The following is an 18,196-nucleotide window of genomic DNA, read 5'->3' on the forward strand; positions in this document are numbered from 1 at the left end:
ATTATTGAGTATATATATATATATATATATATATATATATATATATACACATACACACACACAGTGTTCACTCTAGGTCCGGCAGCAGGCAGGGCACCAGTCCTAGAGACAGGGCACTTCTGCGCGCGCCCGAATAGGGGGTGTGGCCAGAGAAAAGGGGTGTGTATTTATGACGCACCCCCTTTTCATCACTCCTGGGGGCATGCCCGGAACTTCCTGACATGCTGGGAAGCCCCCAAGTGCTGCGGTCACAGTAAATGGATGCCGGGCGCATGTGCCCGGCATCCATTCACCGATGCGCCGCCGTTTTCACCACCCGCGGGACACTGTGACCCGCGAGTGGAGACAGAGGCCCTGATTCAGCGCCGGACGCTCTGACAGAGCGCTTGCTCTGAATCAGGGCCGGTTTTTTTTTTTTTTAGAACGGCCTCCTGGCCGCTCGCATAGCTGTGTGACCACCCACAGCTATAGCGAGCGGCCAGGAAGATGGTCGCGATGGTCATCGGGCTTGCGGCGAGACCCTTGTGGTAGGGTCTCGTTGCCACAAGTCCCAGAGAGATTTTGGCTCTAACAGAGCCGAAATCTCTCCACTGACATCACTTGTGGGGTCGGCCCCAAACGGTAGGCGTTCACATGGGAACGCCTCCGTTTGGGCAGCCACCCCCCCGGCCCGCCCACCAAAGGGGGCATGCTGTCACTCAACATCGACAGCACGTCCCCTTTGGTGCGCGACCCGGAGCGATGGAGTGCCCGTCGCTAGCTGAGTGTCGCGCATGACGGAGCTGGCTCCGTCGTGTGCATGCGCTCTGGGCTACCATCGACCCGGTTGCGAGCGCTGGCGACCGGGTCTGAATCGGGCCCAGAACCCGCAGGCTGTCTCAGCAGGGCACCACGCTGGAGGGCAGGGTGCTTTCTGCCCTTCAGAAATAGGGCAGGGCGCAGCGCCCCGCTAAAACAGCCTAGCAGGAACGCTATATACATACATACAAATCCACCATCCGGCACTCTTTGGAAAATGCTGGTACTCTGCCGGGTGCCTTCCACAGCAAACCTCAGAGCAGGATTGCTGAAATACAATGGTAAATAAAGTAACACTTAATACGGCATAAAGTGCACTTCATGCTGTATTAAGTGTTACTTTATTTACCATTCTGGAGTGCCGCCTGAAATATATATATATATATATGGAATATATTATACTCGGCACTAATACATCCCACAGTAATACAAATCGTCCGGTGCCTTCCACAAAATTGATAATATAAAAAGAGAAGTCAGGTGGCACTCAGACACAGCATCAAAAAAATTCCACACGGAGCCTCGATGAGCTGAGGCTCCGTGTGGAATTTTTTGATGCTGTGTCTGAGTGCCACCTGACTTCTCTTTTTATATTTATATTTATATTTATATATATATATATATAAAAAAATCTGTTTTTATTTATTTAAGCAATGTGGTCACAGGCCACTTGCACCCCAGTCCTGGGAATGGCGAGTGCAGGTCTGCACCCCAGATCTAGGAGTGGCGAGTGCAGAGGATTTCTGACATATATATATATATATATATATATATATATATATATATATATATATATATATAAATAAATACACAGGCTTAATCCACGGCACTATGGGGTGCCCTTGGTATGTGACCACACAATGCTCATATTTTTGAGAGTCGGTGACTGATTGGAAGTCCTTGACGTGGTTGGTCAGCTGGACAAATTATTGCAATATTCTGGAACTAACATTCTCTGTATTTAAAGGAATTACAGTTTGAACAGTGAGTGCCGATTGTATGATTTTTTTATTTAATATATAACCATCCAAAGAACACCGGCATTCAGAGACTTCAATTATCCAGCAAACAATAGAATATTGGTCCTATATATGCATAAGGCAAACCGCTTATATTGAAAATCACTTTGGGCCTGGCTTAGAGATGTATGCTAATCCAATAATTAACATACATCTCGATGATGAGTCTGCGCAGGAACCGTTCTGCGCACCTGACTGACATGCTGCGGTGTTTTGGGGGCGGTGCAGGTTCGTCCCTGGTCATCGTTTCTGGGAGGGTCAGTGGAGGCAGTTGCTCGGCCTCTGAAGTAACCAGCACTCGGTCAGGCTGTGGGAGGCCGCAGCTTGACCAAAGGAGCAACCATTTGCATCTAATATGCATGGAATTGCACAGCCACTTGTATATGGCTCTTCAAATCTGTCCATCTCTGCATCAGGCCCTTTGGTATATTGGTGATACCCTAAATCCCACCTACCTGATCCCCCTGTGGGACACTGTGATTCTCCTCTGTATCATCCTGGGAATAAAGAGGATGGGGACATCTCTTTGGGGTATTCCTGTTACTGGATCCATCTGTAGGAGACACACAGTGACTGATTACACTGTATATATGTGATTATCAGATGATGTGTATATAGGTGGCCCCATAGCTGCTCTCCCCATTACAATAAATGACAGTCTCCTCTTACCCAGTGATGTGAGGGGCCGGTGATTCTCCATCATCACGTCCTTGTACAGACCCCTGTGTCCTTCTATATACTCCCACTCCTCCATGAAGAAATAGACAGTGACGTCCTCACACTTATAGGAACCTGACACACACAATTATACAGTCATCACCCAGACACATCCCCTGGTGTTACCTTAAAATGATAGACTATATATAACATTTCCACTAGGCTGATACAGCAAGGCTGTGCCCTGACTTTTTGCATGGTCGCCATGCTGACCTGCTGGTGAAGTTTCTATGTTCCCGCCTGCTGTCACCACTTTCCAGCTGCAGTGCCTCCCGCAATGTTTACGGACATCAGCGATTGGATGCAGCGGTCTCTGGTGAGAGACAGGACGGTTGTGTGTGCCTTTTCCTGATGAGGTAAATCTAGCCCTTGTCTGTCTCCGGCTATAAAAGGAGATGCCAGTGAGGAATCTTCTTGTCTGGCCATATTAAATGCAACTCCGCATCGGCATTACAGTGGATGGGAACCATCAGCGCCCACCCTGCAATGGTCTCCGGACCAGCTCACTCTTCCTGGGCCTCAGCTATAGTAAGTAATGTGGCCTCTGGTATCGGCTGTAGGTAACAGTAGACATAGTGTGGACAGACTGTATCCTCTAAAGCCTGAGTAGTGTGTAAAACTATTGTATATTTAACTGACTGCATATTATATTGAATGGAACTGTCTATCTTACAGCACTGTACTTCAATTGTCCAGACAGACACCACCTAAATGGTAAAATCACTTATGATGATAATTATACAGGGTGCCATTGCTGCAATAGTGCACTTATGCTGTTTTCTCTAATATCGCTACACTTGTTTCCTATAAACTGCTGCTCAATACTTTCATGTAATGTTAGTGTGTTTTCCAAAGTTGTAATAATCCAGTTGTGCAGCTCATTAAGTTTTATTTCATTAAAATATAGCCTAATACGTGCTATGCACCTGAGCAGTGATTCCCTGTTCTGCCGACGTTGATCCGATCCGCTGACAATGATGATCAACGATTTGTCGACCAATCATTGATTAAATATGATACCAAAAATCATTGTGTGCTGGGAGTTGTGTTATTCTCCCTCATATATTACTGTACATTCCCCTCCCCCCTATATAATAATCCCACATATCAGTGTGTGCTGGAAGCTGTGTTATTCCCCCTCATACATCACTGTACAGTCCCCTCTGGGTTGGGTGTGACATATCGACGGCTTAAAAATTGCTGGTTCAAAGCCCAATCCTGGAAGCCTGACAGAAGAAAATCCCGACGCCGGCTGGTAAGCATAGTTAACCCTCCCCTCTCCCCCCCCTAACTCTCCCTTGGGGGTGCATAACCCTAAAACTCTGGATATGCTGCCTAACCCTAAGTACCCCCATGGTGCCTAACCCTAATCCCCCCCGGGGCGGGGTGTGCCTAACCCTAACCTCCCTTTCCCCTAGCTTAAACCTAATCCCCCCCCACACCCACAGGGGGGTGCCTAACACTAAGTCCCCCCGGGAGTGCCTAAACCTAACCCCCGCCCCCCCGCGGCTAACAGCTCGCGACGCCCGGCTTACCTACGTTCGGTATGCCAGGCATCAGGATGTCGGTGTGGGGCTGATAGGCGTCGGTATTTAGACGCCTATCTTTAGTCCCACGCCAGGCTTTACGTGTCGGGATTCTGGCGTTCGGCGTTTTGACAGCCGGCATCCTGACTACATCCCGTCCCCTCCCCCAATATATATTAATAATACTACATATCAGTGTGTGCTGGGAGCTGTGTTATTCCCCCCTCATATATAACAGTACAGTCCCTTCTCTCTATATAATAATAATACCACATATCAGTGTGTGCTGGGAGTCGTGTTATTCCCCCTCATATAACAGTACAGTCCCCTCTCTCTATATAATAATAATATCACAGACAGTGTGTGTTGGGAGCTGTGTTATCCATCATCTATCACTGTACAGTCCCCTCTCCCCTATATAATAATATCACATATCAGTGTGTGCTGGGAGCTGTGTTATCCCTCATCATATATCACTGTACAGTCCCCTCTCCCCTATATAATAATAATACCACATATCAGTGTGTGCTGGGAGCTGTGTTATCCCCCATCATATATCACTGTACGGTCCCCTCTCCTCTATATAATAATATAATATATACAGTACACATTACCTGGCTCCGGCTTTGTCGGGAATCTCTACGACAAAATGGCAACTAAATCCCGTGTGGCCCCGCCCCCTCTGCTCTGTGAATGGTAGAATAGAAGAATATGGCCGCCGGTCATTGTACATGAGGACACCATTAGACTACACTGTTATTACTCTATTGATGAAGCTTTGAGCTGCTGGTGCAGTTAGATTCTGGTTAGAGGACGTTTTTCCTAGTTTGTGCCGCCTGATTGGCTACTCGATCAGTGCATTGAGGGGACTGAGAGGAGGACGGTCGCTTGATACAGGAGGCGGGACAGACAGTAGCCGTAGCCACATTCGATGAGATGGAAGAGGCGTGGTTATTTGTAGGGGCGTTTCTTCTTGTAGAACGTCAACTTCCGGTTGACAGATAACAATAAACAGAGAGCGGCCATTTGTGTGACTGGTAGCAGGTAACGGTATTTAATATTATTATACAGGAGGTGCAGACTGTGGTGATGCATTATCATCATACAAGTAAAGCAGGTGAAAGTGTTTTATTTAATACAGGGGGAGCAGACTGCGTGCCTCATGATGATCATACTGGCAGATCAGGCTGTAGTGTTGTTATAGGTAGATCAGATTCCAGTGTTATATATAATACAGGTGGAGCAGACCCAGTGTTACATATAATACAAGTGAAGCAGACTCTGGTGTTACTTAGAATACAGGTAGAGCAGACTCCAGTGTTACTTAGAATACAGGTGGAGCAGACCCTGATATTACTATAATACTGGTGGAGCAGACCCTGGTGTTACTATAATACAGCTGCAGCTGTCTCCGCTGATGCATTTCCATCATACAGGTGGATCAGCTTCCAGTGTTACATATACAGTAATAGCTGGAGGAGTCGCTGCTCGGTGGATAACAGACTATAGGTAAAGGGATGTGTCCGGTGCACTCAGACCACCATACAGAACGTATCAGCCCTGCTGAGTCCTCACCTGTCTGAGGCTTTCTTATCTTTCCTCTGATTATCACCAACCTGTTTGGAGCTCCCTCTACTCCCCTCAATTTCTCTCTTACTGTCCTTTGTGTAGGGGACCAGCGTTTCTCAGCACCAGTCCTCAGGGAACCACGACAGTGCATGTTTTCCGGTCTTCTCACAGAATCACTAGTGAGGTAATAAGAACCACCTGAGGATCATTTGAAAAGTGTCAGTAAGTAATGGAGGCACCTCTGCTCCAGCAAGGATATATGGAAAACATGCCCTGTTAGGGATCCCCGAGGACTGGAAATGGGAAACACTGTTCTAGATCGTCCGTGTGTACGTGATTGCATCCTCCAAAAAATATGTCAGCCTCTACCCTGTGCTATAAACATGGCCAGCAGGATTGTCACACATGGAACGTACATCCTACAGTGGTAGGCTAACTGTGGTTTCCAGCATGACAGGGCATGCTGGGACTTTTGGTTCCCTTACAGCTGTGGATTCACAATTTGTACAACACTGATGATGCTCAGTACTTATTGCAGATGCATGAGCAGAGAAAATAAGATGGGTGATTGTACACAAGTCGCCCAGATATTTAGGAGACAGAGGAATAGGGCAGTAGTGGGGGAGAAAGCGCTGCTCATCTCCCAGCCCAGCCAATCAGAGGGCTTATAATGGGGGGGGGGGGGGCAGAGAAGTGGGGTAAGATGATGGGGGCAGAGACTTTATCCTAGGTTACTGGGGAGAATGACCGGAGGGTGGAATGAGGAGGAAAAAGTGGGTGGCCTGTGAGGGATCTGGCCTGGGGAAATATCTTGTCATATGGTCTTGTGTTTATTATACTGTGTACAGTAATCACTGCTTATCAGGTGTGTGACCTCTGTATAGTGATAAGTGTGTGTCAGTGTGACCTGTGTATAGTGATCAATGTGTATCAGGTGTGTGATATCAGTCTGAACTGTGTATAGTGATGATCAGGTGCAGGGCAGCCGAAAAGGGGACGTGTTCACAAGAAAAGGGTATGTGTCTTTAGGACGCACCCCCTTTTCATCACTCTTGGGGTGCTGCCCGCACTTACAAACATGCCGGGCTGCCCCCAAATGTTCCTGAGACAGTTAATAGATGCCGGCCATCAATTCATCGGTGGTGACTGCTGCACCGCTATTTTCCCCACACGCGGGACACTGTGGCCCGTGGGTGGGGGCAGTACCCGCTGGCTGTTTTAGCGCAGTGCCGCCAAGGGGGCATGGCACATTCTGCCTTTTAGAAATTGGGCAGGGCGCGGCACCCTGCTAAAACAGCCTAGTGGTACCGCTAAGGTGTGTAATATCAGTGTGACCTGTGTATAGTGATTAGTGTGTATCATGTGTGTGATAGTGTGTGTATAGTGATGACCTGTGTATCGTGATTAGTGTGTGATAGTGTGTGTATAGTGATCAGTGTGACCTGTGTATAGTGATTAGTGTGTATCACGTGTGTGTATAGTGATGATCAGTGTGTGTGATATTAGTGTAACCTGTGTATAGTGATGATCAGTGTGTATGAGGTATTTGATATCATTGTGGCCTGTATATAGTGATCAGTGTGCTCAGGTGTGTGATACCAAGTGTGACCTGTGTATAGTGATCAAAAGTAAAAACAAAAGTGGGGAAAAGAGTAGGGCTTAATGTTTACACAGTAATACATGTAATCTGTGATACTTATTATGTCTATTCCTAGATACAGGAAGAACCAAGGAGTCTTTACTCGAAGTCATGTCAGGGTGAGACTTATCCTGTATAAATCACTGATCACTGAGGATGGACACGGACAGCAGTCACATGACTGAGAGGATCTTAAATCTCACCCTGGAGATCATCTACCTGCTGACTGGGGAGGTGAGAGGGTCTGGGAGTGTCACCGTGACATCACTTATATCTATAGTAATATTACAGGGACATGACTGGGGAGGTGAGAGGGTCTGGGAGTGTCACAGTGACATCACTTATATCTATAGTAATATTACAGGGACATGACTGGGGAGGTGAGAGGGTCTGGGAGTGTCACAGTGACATCACTTATATCTATAGCAATAATACAGGGACATGACTGGGGAGGTGAGAGGGATCTGGGAGTGTCACAGTGACATCACTTATATCAATAGTAATAATACAGAGAAATGACTGGGGAGGTGAGGGAGTCTGGGAGTGTCACAGTGACATCACTTTTCTCTATAGTAATAATACAGGGACATGACTGGGGAGGTGAGGGGATCTGGGAGTGTCACAGTGACATCACTTATATCTATAGTAATATTACAGGGACATGACTGGGGGGGTGAGGGGATCTGGGAGTGTCACAGTGACATCACTTATATCTATAGTAATAATACAGAGAAATGACTTGGGAAGTGGGGGATTTAGGAGTGTCACAGTGACATCACTTGTAAAATGTTAAATATATAATATATCTAATTATTATTATTACTTCTCCTGTAGCTGTACTGAATTCCACTGTTATGTCCAGCCCATACCATATAGTGATATTGCTGCTTGCACTATGCTCTCCTTCTTCTGAGGCTACCCACATATAGAGGACACAGAACAATAGGCCAACTGTAGAAGGCAGAAGTGCTAAGTACTTTATACACTCCACTTTCCTGTTACTTATTGGTTTAGTGGTTGTATTCATATATTAGATTGTTGCATTGTTTGTATATTTATCCCTTTAAACTTACAAATATCACATTAATGGATTTTTAATTCACCTTCTTATTAATGTCTCTCTTAATACACAGGATTACACAGTAGTGAGGAAGACATCCGGTGAATGTGAGACACCCAGCTGCCGCCCCCGTGTCCCAGGAGGACTGAGCAGGACCCAGAGCCCCATCACGGTGCCTCCACCTCACTCACTGAAACATGAGAGACACAATGACCAGAAGATCCTGGAACTCACCAACAAGATCATTCAGCTGCTGACTGGAGAGGTGACTGCTGGGAATGGGACATTATACAGTAACACCAGGGGATGTGTCTGGGTGATGACTGGAGAGGTGACTGCTGGGAATGGGACATTATACAGTAACACCAGGGGATGTGTCTGGGTGATGACTGGAGAGGTGACTGCTGGGAATGGGACATTATACAGTAACACCAGGAGATGTGTCTGGGTGATGACTGGAGAGGTGACTGCTGGGAATGGGACATTATACAGTAACACCAGGGGATGTGTCTGGGTGATGGCTGGGGAGGTGACTGCTGGGAATGGGACATTATACAGTAACACCAGGGGATGTGTCTGGGTGATGACTGGAGAGGTGACTGCTGGGAATGGGACATTATACAGTAACACCAGGGGATGTGTCTGGGTGATGACTGTATCATTGTGTGTGTCAGATTCCTATAAGGTGTGAGGATGTCACTGTCTATTTCTCCATGCAGGAGTGGGAGTATATAGAGGAACACAGGGGTCTGTACAAGGACGTGATGATGGAGAATCACTGGACTCCACAGGAGCATCAGGTAGATAGAATTTAAGCAAAGTGACTTTCCCAGTGTTCCCGCTACACTGTGTTAGCGGGGCGCCGCTTTTAAAGGGGTAAAATGCGCCCTGCCCTTTTAGCGGGGCTTTGCTAAAACAGCCTGCCCTGTGCCTTCTCCACCCGCAAGCCATAGTGGCCGGCGTTTGAGAAAAGTTGCTGTGACCAATCTCCACCAGATAAATAGATGCCGTTTGCATGCGCATGGCATCTTTTCACAATGAGGAGAGCTTGGGGAAAGCCCAGCGCTAAGTATGACTAATTGGGGACAAGGACACGCCTCCTCCCAGGTTGACCTCCTTTTTTGTGAGCGTGCGCCTTCAACGTGTGCCCTGCCCGCGCCTCAGCGACCTGTCATGCCCGCATTCTAGCGGGAAACACTATTTCTCTATATGATCTGTACAGAAGCTGTGTGTGTCTTATACGCTGATATTCTACTGTTTAGTCTCAATGAAATCAAACGTTATTATTGTATGTGTCATTTAGAGTGAAGGTCTGGCTAATATTAAGGCAGAAGATCTAGAGAGAGAAGAAGAGACGTATCTGACTGATATGAAGGCAGGATATATAGAGGGAGAAGAAGAGATGTATGTGACTGATATAAAGGCAGAAGATCTAGATAGAGAAAAAGAGATGTATGTGACTGATATGAAGGTAGAAGATATAGAAGGAGAAGAAGAGACCTATGTGAGGGGTGATCAGCAGTGTAAGGAGGAGGAAATACCTACAGATATCAGCACAGGTGAGTAATAAGCAAGTACAGGTAGAGTCTCCTATATCCAAAATGCTTGGGACCAGGGGTATTTTGGATAACGGAATATTCCGTAGTTTGGAATAATTGCATATCATAATGAAATATCTTAGGAATGGGACCCCAATATACACACAGAATGCATTTATGTATTATATACACCTTATACACACAGCCTGAAGGTAATGTTATACAATATTTTTAATAATTTGTGCTTGTGCATTGAACCATCAAAAAGCAAAGGTTTCATTTTCTCAGTCATGCCAAAATAATTCCGTATTTTGGAATATTCCGTATTTCGGAATATTTGGATATGGGAGGCTCAACCTGTATTACAGAAAAGTGTAACATATTCTCCTTGTTCAGTAACTACAGCAATCTCTTATCCTACACCCTCCTCTGTCACTACAGCAATCTCTTATCCTACACCCTCCTCTGTCACTACAGCAATCTCTTATCCTACACCCTCCTCCGTCAGTACAGACTAATGAGGGAAATGTATCTGCCCAGTGGGGTTGTCAGGAGCCATCAGTCCCTATCATACTCCTTCTTTACTCCTCACATCATGTCACTGTGTGTTACCAGCCCAGAGATCTGACCAGTCTCCTCCCAACACTCTCTGGTGTATCTCATACTTCAGAAGCCATCAACTTCTATTATACTCCTGCTCTCCTCACATCATGTCACTGTGTGTTACCAGCCCAGAGATCTGACCAGCCTCCTCCCCACACTCTCTGGTGTGTCTCATACATCAGGAGCCATCAGCCCCTATTAGACTCCTGCTCTCCCCCTCACATCATGTCACTGTGTGTTACCAGCCCAGAGTTCAGAGTTAATGGGGAAACCCATACACTCTACAGCCTCCTATTCTCCCTCACTAGTGGCCGTGGTATGAGCTAGTAATAACTCATAGCAGCCCCAGCCAGTACTGGGGAAACCCACACTTTATACAGCCTCCTAGTCTATCTCACCAGTGGCCGTGGTATGGGCTAGTGATAACTCATAGCAGCCCCAGCCGGTACTGGGGAAACCCACACATTCTACAGCCTCCTGTCCTCCCTCACCAGTGGCTGTGGTATGGGCTAGTGATAACTCTTAGCAGCACCAGACAGTACTGGGGAAACCCACACACTATACAGTCTCTTATTCTCCCTCACCAGTGGCCGTGGTATAGGCTAGTGATAATTCATAGCAGCCCTAGCCAGTACTGGGGAAACCCACAATTGTTTCATGTTTAATTCCTCTGTAGATGGCATTCCATAATTGGCTAAGAGCACTTGGACAAGGTCCCTTACTGCCCTGTTATGTACAGTTACATGGGCTAATGGCTCAGCCTGTAAGATGAGCCCTGGATCATCATAGCCAGATATGCTGTTACCTTCCCAGATTTAGATAAGGAGAGACGTGGCTCAGATGTCTCCTGTCATCATAATTACACAGATGAGCCAGAACATTTTGACCACCAGCCTTATATGCGGTTGCTCCACCATGTGCCTCTGGGAACAGCCCTGACCCACGAATCATGCCCTCTGCAAAGCCTCTGAAGGTGTCTGGTGGTGTCTAGCACCAGGACTTTACCAGCAGGTTCTTTTATCTCCTGTAATGTCACGTTCTGCGGCAGTACTACTGTTCTTCTAGTGATGGTGCTCTCCCCAGTGGTATTACTGACCATGTGTTTGCCTCTCTGTACTGATTCGGTGAGCATGCAGCCTAGCTTGATTAACTCATCTAGCAGCTAATGAGCTGCACCGTAGACTGCCCTATTTAGTCATGCTACTCTCTCCCATCTGGGTCAGTTCATTAAGTCAGAACCGCTGTGTTTGTTCTACATGACAGATCTTCCGTGTCAGAGTCCCTAATGTTGGTTCCTAGCTCTGTTTCTTGATTCCAGACTTCAGTTTATTCCAAATACTTCCAGCACAATCTTCTGACATCCGGAAAACCTGCTTTGCCTGATAAAGTCTATTGTTTGTAACAAGGCTCTGAATAAACCTGCATTGCCTGATGCTGTCTGCAATATATTTATGTCGCTGGGTGTGAGAAGAAGAATTTCCCACCTTTCCTCCTTTCAGTTTGCCTATCTCCTGTTGTTTCTACTGGAGGGCTAGTAGTCAGGGTTGCTTTTGGGATAACTAAAGGTGCAGGTGTCGGCCATGTCTGTATTTTTTTAGCTTTGCCTTGCTCCCTGAAATTAATTAATTCATGCAGGGTATACTTCATGTGCAACCTCCTTTTTCTTCCTCCCACAGCTTTTGTGGGAACTCAATTTGGTCCTCCATTTCTTTGAGCCTCTGGCTTCAGTTGATCTGAAATATCTCACATGGAAGACTGTCTTCCTCCTTGCTATTGCCTCAGGTGGGAGGGCTTTGGGGCTCAGTGCTCTGGTTTTCCCCCTTTCTAGTGTTTCATGACAACAGGACGGTTCTTCATACATGGCCCTACTTACTGAAGATGGTTACTCTGAGGACAAGGATTTTTGTTCTTTGGATGTGGTCCATGCTCTTTGCACCTGTGTTCGCTGCTCCTCTAATAGTAGTAAGACAGACAACTTCTGTGATTCTTGCAAGAGGGTTTGGCCGGCGTGGAAGTGTACAGATTTCTTGTTGGCTTTATGCTGTTATTTAGCAGCCTTACATTGTGAGATGCTAGCCGGTTCCTTCCAGGGTTGTGACTCATTCTACTCGGTCAATGGGTGCCTCTTGGGTTTAGCGCGCAGTGGGGCCTCACCTTGGCTTCTGTGCATTCTTTTGCCAAATCAGTATGGCCCCTTTGTATGTAATGATGCGAGCTTTGGATGCAAGGTGCCATGCTGCTACAGTGTGCTTCCTTCTGTGTGGACTGCTTTGGGAAGTCCCCCGTGGAAGTAGAAGAAAACAGGACTTTTGTACTTACCAGTAAAATCCCTTTCTCCGATTCCTTCCCAGCACTGCTATGGTTACTGTTGGGTGGTGCCTGTTGTGAAATCTCTGTTATGTCTGTTGTGATGCCTGTGTTATTTTGTTAGGGTTCCTTTTCCAAGTGGCAGCTTCTCATGGTCGCCGTCAGTCAACTGACATCACAGATCCCTGTCTGACAGCTTGGTTCACCTAATGAGCTGATTCAGGGGTGGGACATCTCCTGTCGGTGCTCCTGGAATCAGAATTGGGACAGATTCTACTGTGACTCGCTCAGGTTCTTGATTTTCTCCGTGTAGCCTCAGCAATGATCAGCATAGACAAGCTGCCTATCGAGGAGACCCTGGAGGACAGTCCTCAGGTCAGAGGCCAGGAACGGAAGGGGCTGTAGTGTGCTGGGGGGGAGGTGGAGATTCAAATTTCCATACCTCCACCTCTAAATTCCCACTTCGAGCACTGCTGCTAATTATATGACAACAGATTGCAGAAATATCTACCTATACATAGTATTTCAAATGAGGAAGATACCATTTAATGTGGGGGTGCTGTGACGTGTACTGGGAATGGAAGCTGCTGTCTCAGTTTTCTGGCATATGACTATATATCTATATCTATATATATATATATATATATATATAATATGAGAGAGGTCTGTAATTTCCATCATAGGTACACTTTAACTGTGAGAGACAGAATCAGAACAAAACATTCCGGAAATCACATTGTATGATTTTTAAACAATTTTTTCTTGCAGAAAATAAATATTTGGACACCTAGTAACCAGCAAGAATTCTGTCTTTCACAGACCTGTTACTTCTTCTTTAGGAAGCTCATCTATCCTCCACTCGTTACCTGTATTAATGGCACCTGTTTGAACTGGTTAACTGTATAAAAGACACCTGTCCACACCCTCAAACAGTCAGACTGCAACCTCCCCACCATGGCCAAGACCAGAGAGCTGTCTAAGGACACCAGGGACAAAATTGTAGACCTGCACAAGGCTGGGGTGAGCTACTCGACAATAGGCAAGCAGCTTTGTGAGAAGAGATCAACTGTTTGCGCAATTATTAAAAAATGGAAGAAATACAAGATCACTGACAATCTCCCTCGACCAGGGGCTCCATGCAAGATCTCACCTCGTGGGGTATCAATGATCTTGAGAATGGTGAGGGATCAGCCCAGAACTACATGGGGGAGATCTGGTCAATGACCTCAAGAGAGTTGGTACTACAGTCACAAAGGTTACCATTAGTAACACACTACGTCGTCATGGATTCAAATCCTGCAGCGCCCGAAAGGTCCCCCTGCTTAAGCCAGCACATGTCCAGGCCCGTCTAAAGTTTGCCCGTGACCATCTGGATGATCCAGAGGAGGATGGGAGAATGTCGTGGTCAGATGAGACCAAAATATAACTTTTTGGTATAAACTCCACACGCTGTGTTTGGAGGGAGAAGAATGATGAGTGGCATCCCAAAAACACCATACCCACTGTGAAGCATGGGGGTGGAAACATCATGCTTTGGGGATGCTTTTCTGCAAAGGGGACAGGACGACTGATCTGTATTATGGAGAGGATGAATGGGGCCATGTATCGTGACATTTTGGGGAAAAACCTCCTTCCCTCAGTAAGAGCATTGAAGATGCAACGTTGCTGGGTCTTCCAGCATGACAATGACCCCAAACACACCACCTGGGCAACTAAGGAGTGGCTCCGTAAAAAGCATTTCAAGGTCCTGGATTGGCCTAGCCAGTCTCCAGACCTCAACCCAATAGAAAATCTGTGGAGGGAGTTGAAAGTCCTTATTGCCCGGCGACAGCCCAAAAACATGACACATCTAGAGAAGATCTGCATTGAAGAGTGGGCCAAAATACCTGCTGCAGTGTGTGCAAACCTGGTCAAGAACTACAGGAAACGTTTGACCTCTGTAATTGCCAACCGAGGTTACTTTACAAACTATTGAGTTAAACTTTTCGATTGTCCAAATATTTTTTTTCCGAAAGAATATACAAATAAATTGTTTAAAAATCATACAATGTGATTTCCGGAATTTTTTGTTCTGATTCTGTCTCACAGTTAAAGTTTAACTATGATGGAAATTACAGACCTCTCTCATCTTTTAAAGTGCAACAACTTGCACAATCGGCGGCTGTCCAAATACTTTTATGCCCCACTGTATGTTGATGTCAGTTAATGGTTTATATATTACTCTAACATCTGCCCATCTCATGGCAATTTGGGGTCATTTCACCATATACTTTATTGAAAATGTAAACTTCTGGTGGGCAAACATTCATATTTCCATATATGTATTTCATTCCTAGCAGATGGATGCAGCAGCCGGAATGTCTCAGAGGATAATCTCATTTTAACTCAAAGTTTGAAAATAGATGGCGTCACCCAAGATTCTCCAGGAGAAAACCCCAAAAACCCAATTATACATCCAGTACCTCACATTGCAGATATATCTTCTGATCCCTCTGATCATTGTGAATATACCTCTATAACAGCTCTTAGCGTAGATAAAATATTTCCCTATTCTATAGATTCCAAATATTTTACACAGAACACAAACCTTATTAACCATCAGCCAGTTAAGGCAGGTGAGAGGCCATTTCCATGCTCTGAGTGTGGGAAATGTTTTACACGGAAATCACATTGTGTTAGACATCAGAGAAGTCACACGGGTGAGAAACCATTTCCATGCTCTGAGTGTGGGAAATGTTTTACAAGGAAATCGCAGCTAGTTAGACATCAGAGACATCACACAGGTTATAGGCCTTTTCCATGCTCTGAGTGTGAAAAATGTTTTGCACAGAAATCAGATCTTCTTAGACATCAGATATGCCACACAGGTGAGAAACCATTTCCATGTTCTGAGTGTGGGAAATGTTTTACACAGAAATCACTTTTTGTTATACATCAGAGAAGAAGTCACACAGATGAGAGTCCATTTCCATGTTCTGAGTGTGGGAAATGTTTTACACATATATCCGCTCTTGTTAGACATCAGAGAACTCACACAGGTGAGAAACCATTTTTGTGTTCTGATTGTGGGAAATGTTTTGCACAGAAATCACATCTTTTTAGACATAAGAGAAGTCACACAGGTGAGAAGCCATTTCCATGTTTTGAGTGTGGGAAATGTTTTATACAGAAATCAGATCTTGTTAGACATCAGGGAAGTCATAGGTGAGAAACAATTTCCATATCCTGAGTGGAAAATGTTTAAATAGAAATCGCATTTTGTAACATCAGACAAATCACACAGGTGAGAAACAATTTCATGCTTGAAAACCTTCCGGTGGGGCTGGATTAAAGCAATTCTGTACAGAAGAGTGGGCAAAATTCCTTCACTGCAATGTAAAAGACTCATCTCTAGTTATCGGTAGCGTTTAGTTGCTGCTAAAAGTGGCACAACCCGTTAGTGTTTGACGACTTTTACACTTTGCTACATTAAATTATAATTTAAAAAAAAAAAAAATTTTTATTTATTCAGGTTGTCTTTGTCTTATAGATATACAAAATGATATTCAAAACAATGGCGCTGCACTTGGAGCAGCAAAGGTAGTAGGATGATAAGTCACCAAACTTATAATAAGAACAAAGAAAAAACAAACAACCTCTCTTGCACTCCAAACTTGTTCAACTTCGATTATACACTTGTAGTATGAACCACAGGTAAATTTCTTAAAGACAATGATAAAAACAGAGGTTTGTGGACAGCTGTACCATAGAGATGTAATTATACTGAAGATGGTACTTATATAAGCCTAACGGCATAGCTGACATCTCTATATAGTGACTCATTAAGACATCATAAGGAGTGTTCATTTACATTTACACTCCACTTGAAAAAAACGCTGCAGTGCGTTAAAACGCGTAGAAAGGAGTGTTGTACATTGGTTTGGTGCATGGCCAGTACACATATACTATACTGGAATTACCCAGGTACCATCTTCACTATAATTACATCTCTATGGTACGGCTGACCACAAACCTCTGTTTTTATCATTGTCTTTAATAAATTTACCTGTGGTCCATACTACAAGTGTATCTCTTCTCTGGTTTTTTGGAGATTTTACGGAAACCACTTATCCCCTCTATTTGATGGATGCATGGGGACTTAAAGAAACTGCAAAGTGTTCCACACCAGTTTATTTGAAGTAAGCATACGTGTAAGAACTTAATACGTCTTATGCTCTCACGAATTTGCTGTTCTGATTTGGGATTTGAGGATTTTCTCTGGAGCTTTTCAGAAGTGTCACTCTTGTGGAAAGGATCTTATATGCACCTACTTCCAATCTCAGCACCTCTACAAGGATTGAACTTTAATATAATTGAAAATATTACACTATTGTGGCATTTTTGTGTCTTTTATTTACATATGAGAGCGGTTCCATCAGTGGAGGAAAAAAACTGCCATATATAATCCAAGTTAGGAGCACAAGAGAGGTTGTTTGTTTTTTCTTTGGCTTATATTCATTTTTGTTTGAATATCTGAAACCATTAAGTGTGACAAATATACAAATATAAAATAAATCCGAAAGAGGGTAAAAGCTTTTTCACACCAATGAAACTTCCACAGAGGGATAAATCTGTGTGCTGGGTACATTTATGCATAGAGGAACATTGGTATTACAGAGTGTGTAATGGGTATAGATCCTGCCAGTTCCGCCTTATTGGCATGGAGACAAAGCAGCAGATAATAAAGTGGTTGCAACTCTACAGTGGATGTAAAAGTCTTCACACCCTTACTGATATTGCTGGTATTTGTGATGTAATCCTGACATCAGCATAAATCATGTCAGACCTTTTCCTAACTACAAAAGTGATGCTGCCGGCCACAGCCTGTATCTCAGTAACAAATAGACAATTTTTAGGTTAATGGAGCTGTAACTGTGTTCAGGGTTACTAAATAACATTTAATATTATGTCCACTTGTAATTTAATATATTCCTGCCAGCAATAAAAGTGATTGTGATTAACCCAAAGTACAGAATAGCTGTTCTGGTATGATTTCCTTGATTATTGGGATAGCCATGGTTTGCACGGAGCTTTCAAAATATCTATGTGATATTGTTAAAAGGCATTACATGGAGCATTATGAAGACTATCATCAGTAAGATGGAAAATGCGGCACAACAGGAGCATTACTAAGATCAGGAAGGTCCTCCAAAGTTGATGACAAGTACTGTAGTAACTTCATCAGGAAAGTTACCAAGAGGGCTCATTGGCGTAGTCGGCAGGGAACGGAAGGGAGAGACAGCTCCCCCTGCGGAAAATCGGGGCCCTTGTAGAAGGCAAGGAAAAGCCAAAAGGTGAGTCTAGCGATCACTTCTATGAAAGACTCAATCCCAGCTCTTCACGTAGGTAAGAGGGATGAGCTAAATAGTGTGGTTAACATT

At 44.8% G+C, this 18,196-nt stretch overlaps 2 protein-coding genes across 3 annotated transcripts in view; one reads left to right on the forward strand and one right to left on the reverse strand.

Moving 5' to 3' along the window:
• Nucleotides 1-18,196, reverse strand: part of LOC148500752 (uncharacterized) — a 55,193-nt gene that overhangs the window by 15,265 nt on the left and 21,732 nt on the right. Inside the window, exons 1-4 of one of the 2 annotated variants that reach the window (XM_088451371.1) lie at nt 5,636-5,661; nt 4,675-4,747; nt 2,487-2,609; nt 2,273-2,370 (exon numbers count right to left, since the gene is read on the reverse strand). The exons of the other annotated variant lie outside the window; for it this stretch is intronic. Of the exons in view, the coding sequence (XP_088307497.1) occupies nt 2,273-2,370; nt 2,487-2,571 (183 nt within the window). The 5' untranslated portion in view covers nt 2,572-2,609; nt 4,675-4,747; nt 5,636-5,661. Of the gene's footprint in view, nt 1-2,272; nt 2,371-2,486; nt 2,610-4,674; nt 4,748-5,635; nt 5,662-18,196 lie in introns of those variants that run through there. 2 annotated transcript variants of the gene reach the window in all.
• The window catches only part of LOC148500753 (uncharacterized), an 85,888-nt gene continuing 72,795 nt past the window's right edge, over nt 5,104-18,196 (forward strand). The window contains exons 1-6 of the mRNA XM_088451374.1: nt 5,104-5,177; nt 7,345-7,502; nt 8,402-8,593; nt 9,048-9,128; nt 9,632-9,887; nt 15,116-15,898. Coding sequence (XP_088307500.1) covers nt 7,425-7,502; nt 8,402-8,593; nt 9,048-9,128; nt 9,632-9,887; nt 15,116-15,898 — 1,390 coding nt within the window. The 5' untranslated portion in view covers nt 5,104-5,177; nt 7,345-7,424. The remainder of the gene's footprint in view (nt 5,178-7,344; nt 7,503-8,401; nt 8,594-9,047; nt 9,129-9,631; nt 9,888-15,115; nt 15,899-18,196) is intronic.

This window comes from Taudactylus pleione, unplaced genomic scaffold, assembly GCF_031769625.1.
Source record: "Taudactylus pleione unplaced genomic scaffold, aTauple2 ptg000547l, whole genome shotgun sequence".
Lineage (NCBI taxonomy): Eukaryota > Metazoa > Chordata > Amphibia > Anura > Myobatrachidae > Taudactylus > Taudactylus pleione.